This window comes from Orbicella franksi, chromosome 6 (genome assembly GCF_964199315.1).
Source record: "Orbicella franksi chromosome 6, jaOrbFran1.1, whole genome shotgun sequence".
NCBI lineage: Eukaryota > Metazoa > Cnidaria > Anthozoa > Scleractinia > Merulinidae > Orbicella > Orbicella franksi.
The window spans coordinates 14,035,239-14,046,655 of record NC_138150.1 but is presented as its reverse complement, the minus strand read 5'-3'; the positions used below and the strand labels follow the sequence as shown (position 1 = coordinate 14,046,655).

At 37.8% G+C, this 11,417-nt stretch overlaps 1 protein-coding gene across 1 annotated transcript in view; it reads right to left on the bottom strand.

Moving 5' to 3' along the window:
- LOC145489633 (uncharacterized) overlaps positions 1-10,788 on the bottom strand; it is a 19,914-nt gene extending 9,126 nt beyond the window's left edge. Inside the window, exons 1-7 of the mRNA XM_081468646.1 lie at positions 10,450-10,788; positions 9,585-9,748; positions 4,847-5,053; positions 1,710-1,899; positions 957-1,039; positions 456-518; positions 236-300 (exon numbers count right to left, since the gene is read on the bottom strand). Of these exons, the coding sequence (XP_081324772.1) occupies positions 236-300; positions 456-518; positions 957-1,039; positions 1,710-1,899; positions 4,847-5,053; positions 9,585-9,748; positions 10,450-10,480 (803 nt within the window). The 5' untranslated portion in view covers positions 10,481-10,788. The remainder of the gene's footprint in view (positions 1-235; positions 301-455; positions 519-956; positions 1,040-1,709; positions 1,900-4,846; positions 5,054-9,584; positions 9,749-10,449) is intronic.
- Between the last annotated feature and the right edge of the window lie 629 nt (positions 10,789-11,417).

The window sequence follows — 11,417 nt, the reverse complement described above, 5'->3', positions numbered from 1 at the left end:
ATAAGCACAAGCTTTATTTTGCACTCAATAGGGAACACGTAGCTCTGACTGGAAAAGTTACATGTTTCCGCAATTGCTTTGGCGCAACTAAGGTTTATAAAAACGACATTACTGATTTTTTTTTTATACGGCACAATTACAAAGAAAGGTAGATGATTCAGAAACAGTGCACGCTACGAAAATAAATCAAATATTTCAAATCATTCTGATGCTGCATTTATCACTGGTCACAAACCTTAAAACATCCGTTTCTTTCAAAAAAACCTCCTTCATCTGTGATATGGAATTTTTTCGTAGCTTCTATTAACGAAAACGTGGTTAAAATTAATTACTACGCATAAGTCAATTTCAAAGTTCACTCCAGTTCTTCACACCACAAGAAAAGTGAGCAGCAGTTAATATGAAAAGGTTCAAAATCAGGCGGGTGATAAGGGATACGAGAACAAGCTACTTACTTTAACAACCACCTTGGTCTTTCTCCAGCCTGTCTTTATGCGATAAGCGTCTGCTTCATACACCTGAACAGGAAACGAGAAATCCTTATAACAATTGAAACAATGGCTGACCAGGGCAAGTCCTTCACAAATTAATTGTATATCGAAGATTACATAACTTTTTTTGTTGCATACACTGTACGTAACATAACTTTTTTTATTCCTACATACATGATATAACAACTGTTTCAAACAACGTAACGGATTCAGTGATCAGTAAATGATTGAAGGCTATCCTGCATCAGTACACTACTCAGACAATAGAGACCAAATGATCGCACGAGGAACGATATTCAATATATAATTATACACCACATGCTTCGCGATGTTTGCACTCTACCGTCTGCCTTTTTTTTTTTTTGAGGTCTACTCTTGGTCGTAGTCAACTCTATCCTGAAAGTAAGCCTTACACTACCATTTAACTACCATTGAACGTTAATAATAGTACACTAAACCACCAACCTTTCCAAACCACCCTGTCCCGAGATCGGTCCCGAAAACCAAGCGGTCCCGCGGGAACATTTGTTTGTAAAGCAGACTGTAATCTAAAAATGAATTGACACAATTTTCAGGAAGTCTGTTCTTTCCGTCCATCGTCTAGCAATTTGTTTCATTGATGACGGTAGAGATGACACGCGCTCCAACAAAATAGTGGCGCGCGCTTGTAATGCTTCAGTCCACGCGCATACGTCTTTTACTGCACTTTGACTCGTTTATCATGATCCAGTACCCTACTGCTTTTCCGAGATGCGGAGATTGCGCACTGAGATACGCCCTCTTCGCAGGGCAGTTAGGAGAGTTGAGAAGGGAAAACAAGACGACAGCGAGTGTGGTGATGAGAATTGTCCTGGTTTAGAGTTATATGGTGAACTCCGGCTTGGAGGAGCGCCTAGTGTACTATGACTTCAAGTCTAGTTCAGAACAATCGAATTAACCTAGAACATAACAATCTTATAATTCACATTTTCACTACTTCAATTCATTCCCAGTCTCTCAGTCTTAATCTCATCAGGATGGCTGGTACTGCCAGTGAGGTTCGGTCCACAATCGAAATTAGTAAAGCAACGGGTCACCTCCTCTTTGTAACCCCGAAATGAAACAGAACTCACACAACACGCGGAAATTTTAAGGCAAGAATATGGTAAGTCTAATTCCTTTACGCGCCTCTTAACCCCTTTCGAGTGACACAAGCAGCAACCTAAAATTCTAGCTTACCTTTTATTCCATCTTTATGACCATCCTCTGGGAGAGGTCTATAACCTAACACTGTGACTTGACCATCAGCCTTGTCAACAGACTCGGCTGAACTCTCTGTTATGGGGTTACTGAAGCCCATTATAAAATTATCTCGAGTTCCCTGCTCCTCATGTTTCATGGTGCGGTAACGGCCGCGAATAAAGGCGAGCTGAAACAAAAATTACAAAATTCACGATAAATTAATGGCATAAACGCAATTCCGGCTTCCTTTTGAGAAACACGAAATAAATCTAAAAACAAACGTCAATTTAGACAATTTAGCTGAGAAAGAAAATAATCCTAAGATATACTTATATAGAAAATACTAGAAATTGTATAAAATCTGCAAATAATTCTTGACACAAGCGCCAACTTACAATACCGCAAAAACATTATCTACTTCCTGTAAGGAAATAGCTTATGAGTAGTTGTCAAAATACAATAGATTTACACTGGATTGCGTCCTACATGTTATGACAACTTCTTCGCCATGAGAATTTTTTACAGGATTTATCTTAACTTCAATTTGAATAATGGAAATCTATACAATGGTTTGGTACTACAATAAGATGTTACTCTTTTCTAATGATGCAAAGAACCAAAGATAAAATTTCAGTTTTCAAGTAAAAAACGCTGAAAAGTCAGCTACAGGTATTTAATTATTAATTGGAAAAAATTATGTATCTTACACAGCTGCATCGAACAAGTAAAGTTAAATGTATCATGGTGACCGTAAAACTAAGTCAAGTCAACGATTTACTTTAGCTCTGCCATCTTCAAATCATTGAGAAAATAAATTAAGATGGATCTAAAACGATGTTCATGCATTGTATTTTAGTTGTGCAATGTTTTCTGGTATTGTTGTTTCCTTGAGAGGCTTCGTCCTTGCTTTGTTTTTAATTGCGAAAACTGTAAAATGAGCGCAAACCAAACAATTCACAAAAACCCAAAACAGCATGTCTTGAACTAAGAGTAAAGACCAAAGGTTAACCATTAACAGTTTTAAAATGGAAATTCAAACATACCGGACACATCACTTGATCGAACGCATGTAAAGAGTTTCCTTTTTCATTCCAAACTTAGAGTTAACGAACTCATCCTTAGCGAGTTCCCCAGTAGTTTCGCTCTAACAAAATGTTCAAACGTGCTCAAAATATCAAGATCCAGGAGCCGCATGGTGACATTCTGTTGTCAATTTTCGTTTCTAAGTTCAGCTCTTCTGACACAAGAAACCCCAAGAGTTGTTCAAAAAGGCAATACACAGAAACACCTGTTTTCACCTTGGTTCACGAGAAAACAGACGAATTTAACGAACATGAAGCGAACGAAGCCAAAAACAACGCTTGTCGACGGAGAGGAAATAAGTCCGTCCAAAACAAAAGCCTCACACAAATGCAAATTGTTTAACAAGAATGAAGTTAAGAAGTGGCCTGGTTCTGTTTGTCTGTTGATTAGCAATGTAAATTGTTTGCATTCCACGGTCTTGTAATCTCTTCTCCTGCGAGACCCGGGAAATCAACGCAAACTATTTAAATATAAAGGAGTATATTTGAATTCACCGAACGGCGATTGACGCGTTGCACAAAAATCAATAAAAAGTTATAACTGTGGTGTTATTTACTAGTGCACTGACAAACAACAAACACAAAAAATATCTACCACCACCCAAACTATGTATGTTGAAAGATACAATTTTGTAAAGGAGCAAGCGCGAGACAAAAATGGCAAAAGCAAAGTAATATCAGCTATAGCTCTGTGTTGTGCAAAAATGGCCAGGAAAGGGCGTTTCTTGAAGAACGTTTTTTTAACAAGGGATGCACGCAGGAGGTTGCTAAGTATGAAAGAAACGTAAGAGTCGCATGAGGCGATAGCCGAGTGCTGCCCTAGCTTCTTGAGTGCTTAGCAAACCTCCCAAGTGCATCCATAACTCAATAGTGTACAGCTGTGGCGTTTACCATTTTCTTTACAACATAACATTGACACATAGGAGCAAAAGAAGTCCTTTTATGGGCAAATAGTAGGCGATGAATTAACCAATCAGAACTTTAGTTATGTTATAAACAGGCTTAACTGATTCAGGGTATGTGGGGAGAGCTGAAGAGGAAAACGGCTGGGGAAAAAGATGTAAGTAAAGGAGATGGCAAGGGGAAGAAAGGGAAGAGGTGGAACACAAGCAAACACTCTCTGGTACGGAGAAAAATATACAAAACTGAGAAAAGTTGATGGCAAAGTGCACGAGTGTCAATCATAAAGATAAAACACGTGTCGGACCTAAACGCAACTACGAAGGTTTTAGGCACAAAAAAAATTTCCCGAAGTTAACCTCATGGTAGCAGCCCTTATTTTAGTTTGTTTGTTTGTGTAAACCTTACCTGTTCGTCAGTAAAGAGTGAGAACGCCTCAGAGTCCTGAAACGGGGTGAGGGGTGAGAGGAAGGGGGCTAGAGGTGGGGGGTTAGAGGTGAGAGGCATTGCCATGACCATTATCGAAAGCTAATCTTACAAAAAGCAAGCCAAAAGGTTATTCAAGTTAGCTGGACCTTTCACCCCTCACCCCAAGTTTAGACCCGTCCTCCTAAACAAATATCAAACCTTTTTGAACACAACTATGAAGCAACCACAACTGCCGACTTATGAGACTTAATTCCACTGCGCATGATTCTTAACGTGCAACACTTGCATATAATGATAAACAATTATTAGATGAGGTTTTCGTGATATCCACAATAATCAAGGTCGATGTAGGGGTTATCAGCCAAAGCCAAAGGCATGGAAGTCATGTTTTTGCTTCTTCACTAATGGCAAGCAACACAAAGCGCGCGAGCTTGACATGATTACCCTCAGAAATCATGCACCACAGTCATACATGAGTTGGTTACCCGTGACCTTGAGTGTCCTTGACATGATTACTGTATAATCTGCAGCTAGATGTCACAGGCGCTGATTTCGAAAATTCACTATACGCTTTCAGCCAATCAGAAAAGAGATAGTGAGTTCAATATATGATAATAACAATAATAATAATTATTATTATATTACATGTATTACTATTATTATATTATTATTATTATTATTAAATATTATTATCACTATTAATAATTATTATCATCTGAATACCTTGGATATCCAGACAGGTCCAGAGGTTCGTCTGTAGTATCGATAAATCAACAATGCGATAACCAGTGCTATAAACACAGCACTTGACAGGAGCATGGCCACCAGGGTAGCGGTGTTTAGTGTGTCACCCATGCTGTCCCCACTGACAGATGCTGATGATGGTGTGAGAGTGGTCCTGTTGTAGCTCAAGTCTACCATTCTGTCAGTCTGGTTTACAAGTATTAAAACAAAAGGAAGAATTAATAACCAGAATACAGGCTCAAAAGAATTGCTAGTTATGGATATTCAGGCCAGACTAACATGACTGCTGGTTTGATGTCATGTTTGTTTGTTATTTTCTATTATTTTTGCTCAATTTAAACAATAGTTTTGATTTGCTCTTAATTATCAGAGCACAAACTGCTCATCTACAGAGCATAAATTGCTGTGTACACTTACTAAAAAAAAAAATCATGGTTGGGGAGAAAATAATATAGTAACCATAAGCACAAAAAGGAAGAAAAAAAGTACAACTATGAACAGGGTTTAATTGGGAGATAAATGACTGAACAGAATAAAACAAGTTTTACATGAACTAAAGATGAAAGTGGATTCCAGGAGCTCCATTTAGCCAGTTAATATTTCTCTTATTCTCTTAACCCTTGTGTGCATGCTACTTTGCATCATATCACACGATACACGAAATGTCTGCATCTGGCCTGGTGGCCCATACAGCCAGAGCTTATCCCGATTTCTGTAGCACTAAGCGGCTTGAAGTATATCCCCCTGGATAGAAAGCTAGTCCACTGCTGGCTTACCCTTTAGCAATAAATTCACTAGCACCCATTTATACACTTGTGTGGAGAGAGGCATGGTGAAAGTAAAGTGGCTTGACCAAAACCAAACTGCAAAGACCCAATGCCTCTAGCCCCAGCCAATAAGCACCCTGTTTCTTATGAGCACTCGCTTATTAGTTCCACTTTCTGCCACGGTCATTAATGAGAAAGTACTAGTGCCCCTTCCATAAGCCCTGACATTCCAAGACATTCATTCCAGACAATGATTAACATGGAATCAATGAAGAAGGGGACATGGGATCCCTCTGAACACTGCAACGCCGCAAAAATATCAACAAACACCACATCATCACAAGAAAATCTACGAAATACAGTCACTGCACCGCAACAATAAATATTTAGCTCCATGATTTGAACATCTACACTTGTAATTATACTTTTATACCTCAACAATTTTCTACAAAATAAACACATCACAACACTTGTCAAATGCCTATGGGTCGACAGGGCTGTCATTAACACCTGTTACGGCTGAGTATGTTTGATTTTCCCTTGATGCTATGGGTGAAATTGCCTGTTGTTGATAGAATTCACCCATAAAGTAACAAATTTGCTACGGGTGTGGAGAACAAGGCTTCAGACGACTAAAAACTTAATGACAGACCTGGTCGATACTGCTGGTGCCTGTAAATCGTTTCTTGTTCTTACTGGTACATTTCGTTTGTATGAACATGACAGAGAGGTTGACTCAAAAAGCCACTGCTGCCAAGTGATAAAACAACCTTTCCAGGAAGTTGCATGTCTTAACAGTAACAAGTATTGTCATAGACTGAAATAAACTTCACAGTTCAGTTTCTTTAATTTTGGGCGATAATCATTTTGAAACAATCATGTTTGTATGACATTATCAGAAATGAAAAAGCCGAAAAACATTTCTAATCATTGAATAAGGTGATTGTTGAATTGTACAGCTCTTCCAAATCATGACCTTAAACCTAGCGGAAAGATTGTGGAGCTCCCGATTTCTCCATGTTGGTAGTTTCAACTTTCGTAGTACCAAAGACTGAAGTCCAGGTGGCAGAGCTGAGGTCGAGTTACTTGACAATGAAGTTACATATATATGAAAACAACTTTGGAAACAACTGGAGCATATTGAAGATTAACTCCTGGCATAGTAAACTGAACCCAGTTGAACTCAATCGAACTCAATCTATGGATTGAGTTCAGCAATCTAACTAAACCAAACTCACACAAAAAAGTGGGGAATCAAACTCAATTGAACATTATTTTGATTTCCGAACTCTTGATTTCTGTAGAACTGGTGTTTGAGGTGTTAAAAAATAACAAGTTTTTTTGAGGCTTGAGTTACTTCAGTAATAACTTCAGGGAAAACAAACAAAAAACAAAACTAATGCATTATTATCACACCTGCCTGTGTGGCAGCTAGAAATTTGCTTAAGTCTATACTTTTACATGAAATTAAGTGATACTTCAATAAATTATATATTGTGATTTTTTCAATTGCAAGTCAACTTACAATGGCAATGGTGCCATAATCCTGGACATAGTAATACACAGGGATAGTGCAGATAGCTTTGTTCTAATCTGTTCTTTTCACTGCGTGGACAGTCTATTTTTGTTATTGAATATTCAGTAATAAAAGGACAAGAGAAATTTGTTTTCAGTGGGCATACTTTGTATGCAGGTCTACCAGAGCTTACGCACAGTAACCAAGAGGGCAGTCAGACCACATAACATGACCTTTGCTCAAGCCAGTTTATTCACCAAACACAATCACATCCAATAAATTGAATTTGATTGTGTTCAGTTGCCGAACTGAATCGAAAGTAGTCTAATGGATTGAGTTTGATTAGGTTTGATTTATTCGATTGAGTTTGATTGGTTCAGAAATCAAACTCACACAAACTTCTGTGTTCAATTTGGTTCAACTGCCAATCCACGGATTGAGTTTGCCTGAGTTCAATTTCCAAACGTTTGATTGACTATGTCCGGTGAACTAAATAGTTTAAAATTTGTGGTCTGTATTGGTTACTGACAAATTAGACACAATGGTACATGCGTGTAATAAATTAGTACAGAACGATTAATAAAGCTACATGCTAAATTTAGGTCTGAAAAAGATTAAACAAGAAACCACAGCACCGCAAATAATTTCATTTCACTGAACACCTTATGGTGATGAAAACAAAAACGTTGCACACCATAGAGTTTGAGATCACCGCAACACCACAAGGTGGGACTTTATTCACCTCATCCCTGCATCAGAAAAACAATCAACACCACAACACCACAAAGCCCCATGATAATATGTCCCCCTGGATGAAAAGCACAGAATTGTGTACCTGTAGTCTGGTTTATTATCTGAATGTGAACATATTGATTAGGAATAATGAAGCACATTGTGTTGTGACTATACAATTAGAGCTGCTGTTACATTTAAGCGCTGCATCACATTCATGAGTCTATGTCAAAAAAAGAAGTAACCACCCAATCCCTGATAAGTTCCCTACCTTGGGCCAACTTGAGTTACAGTATGAATTTCCTTTACATTATTTAAAAAAAATTGTCAAAAGTAGAGTACAGTACTAATTAAAATAGAATCTCAATGTCTATGAACATGATTAAGCCGCTCATTACGGGCAATTTTCTTTGTTCCAAAGAAAAGCAAAATTAATATATATTTTCCCTTGAGTCTGCTCAATACGGACACCAGTTAATATGTACAACAGACACATTTTTCTGTCCCAAGAAATACAACACAACAGAAATCAGAAATTACAGTAATTCTAGGGTAGTCAATTACTAAAACTCGATATCCACCGACACTGGCGAAGTTTTGAAGTTATCGATTTTATCACTTTCACCGGATTCATTGACCAACTTTGTTTGTTAGTTTACACTGTATCTGTCGATGCAGCAATTGATTGTGACTTTTTCATTGTGGATTTCGTAGATGTGCACCACAATGAAATTAAGATCAATCAGTAAATTTCAGGGTCACATTTTGACAAGTTCAAGTCCAGGAGTTCACTCCGAGGAGGAAGTAAGTTTATCAGGCCACATTACGTTTTTATGCAATTTTACTGATGATTTTATTTCAATACATAACTCTCAATAACTATGCCATGTCATTTGGTGATTCTTGTCTGCAACTTTCCTCAACTTGGTTTTCAAACCAATTCTTGTTTCCCTTGGAGGTTCGAAGACTTTGAAAAATCAGCTAACTTCCAATGTATGAACCGAATGACAGTAATTATCATTATCGTTCTCTGATCTGTCGTTTTTTTAAGGAAGCTGCTATTAGAGGTTTTTGCCTGCTTGTTTAATTTATATCTTCTGCTGCAAGTTTCATTTCGATAAATGTAAGATAAGCTAGAATTGATAAATTCAATAATTTTATTGATAAAATCATTACTTATTGATTACTCACAACGAGTCCTCTTATCAATTTTCATTGATTTTTGATATCAATGACTAAGTTTTATCGACTGTTATCGAATATTATCGATTATCAGTTTTATCGATTGACTACCCCGGAGTAATTACGATAATTATGATTTCACAATGTAACCAACAACCCAGCATGTTTACGTGCAACCCAGCTTGAACCAAATAAATTAAAACCTAAATAGCCATTCAAAAAAACAAAAACCAATTCACGATCCTACAGCTAGGGAATTTACAAGTCAAAGGTTATCAATAACAACGTTAAACGAACAATAGACAATGCGTTGATCCCATTCGAACGTGATTGAATTTCTACTCCACCATTTCTTTCTTCAATCACCCGCTCGATACTCAATACTCGACATCCCTTCTCGTCATAATTCGTTTTCAAACGTCTCAACAGATATTGAACTAAGTTCTTCGAGTGGGAAAATACTGAAGATCATAAACTGCGAAGGAATATTACTAAAATTTATAACAATATCGCTACCTACCTGGATGTTGACACCCTCTTCGTAAGACGATCTCCCATCACGTCTCACTTGGTAACATTTATTTTCCTCTTCCTCAACCATTCGAGGCGTTTTCCTCCATTTTAGCTCGAAATGCGAGTGGTTGTGTGTAAGATCTAGTGGATCATAACGGCTGAGCTTGTCGTCTGCAAGTTGGAAGGAACGTGCAGCACCTGTGTGCGGTTAGCATGAAACGAAAGGGCCAAGATCATAGAACCGAGTGTCAAATTGCAATTGTTAAAACACAAACATGTCAAATAGGGTGAGCTCAACTTGTCACGTTGCATCAGAATTTTCGATCTGAAATATATTAGTTTTCGAACGCCCTTCGGCGTTGTTTATGATCACCTTGTACATGTATAACTCCAAACATTGGAAAGTGCATGTATAAAGCAAATTTTACTGCATCTTGTAAGTGGGAAGAAGAAATAATTTGAAATGGATTTTGTTTTTGCAAAAAATAATTTTTCCTAAAAGTTTTCCTTGTGGTTGCATGAAGCAATATAGATTAACTACCTTAACTTCCTGTTTTCGTGCCAAATGACCTGATTTTATTCAAAACAACACAAAGATGAAACTGCTTCACTGCTGCTTGAAAAGAAGAGCATTGAGGGTTTATTATTTTTTTAAAACACAACTTAGGATTTCTGAAGCAAAGGTTGTTACTGAAACCGAAGTTTGCAACGTGCGATTGAGCTGAGGGTTAGTGAAAACGTGTCCTGGCGTGACGCGAGGAACTTGTTTTCAAATGGTTCTTAACGAGTTTACACTCTCTAATATCTCAATAGCTCCTCAAACACCCAAGAATGCGAAAATATAGCCTGAAATAATCTGTAAAGTGACTAACCTATCATCATTTCGTAGAACACAGCGCGCATTCTCTTTCCAATTGTGCTTATCTTCTCGCTTTCTTTAGATTTGTGTCACGCGGGAGTTATTCGCGATTGTTCTTTCCACGAGAAAAACCTGATTAAAACTGGCTAATCAGGACGCAAAAGTCTGTTCTTTTGTTCTTTGATCAAAAGGAGTGATGCTCCGTGGAACAAGTTATGAAATCATATGCTTACTGTTTCGCCCCGAAATATTTTTGTTTACAGAAAAATATATTCAGAATTTAAATCAAGGCACACCGTCAAGGAGGCCCTTGAGAAATTAATTATTCCACGTCCGCATCCGGCCAACACGAAAACAACATGACGTTTCATCGCAGCTGCTGGTAAAATCATGACCTCAAATACGAGTTTGCCAGAAACCCCAATAAACACTTCAAATTAATGTTATTGCATTTTCCGAGAAGTGCAAAATAAGCTTGAAAGAGAAAAATAAATATTTCCTCGAAATTAAATCCTTGAAGAGTTCCTCAACAGGAATTTTTTTTGTACAAAACTATTAGAAAATGAGTCTCTCTGGTGGTATTTTCCCCTAGCGGTTGTACATAGTTTGGAACGTAAAATTCAATTTTCTTTTTTCCAGGCCGGGAGTTTGGGCCGTTAGAGCGACGCAATCTCAAGTGGAAGAACTGAAATTTATCCCAGTAGACACACAAAAGTAATGCCCCGGCCATGGGGTAGGGTGGAGAAGGAAAAAAATAGTGAAATTCAACTAGCTGAAAAGACCTGACCATATTTCACTTCAGCAATTGAGCACATTTTTGCAACTTGGAAAAATCCCCAGACTTTATCTTTATTTCCCCCACTTAATCAGGCTTTGGAAAGCAAGTTAGCAGATTCCATGAGGGGGGGGGGGGGAGAGAGAGCAAGGGGGGGTCTTGTCACGAAGTCACGATAGTAAATTTTCGATTTCACGAATCACTAA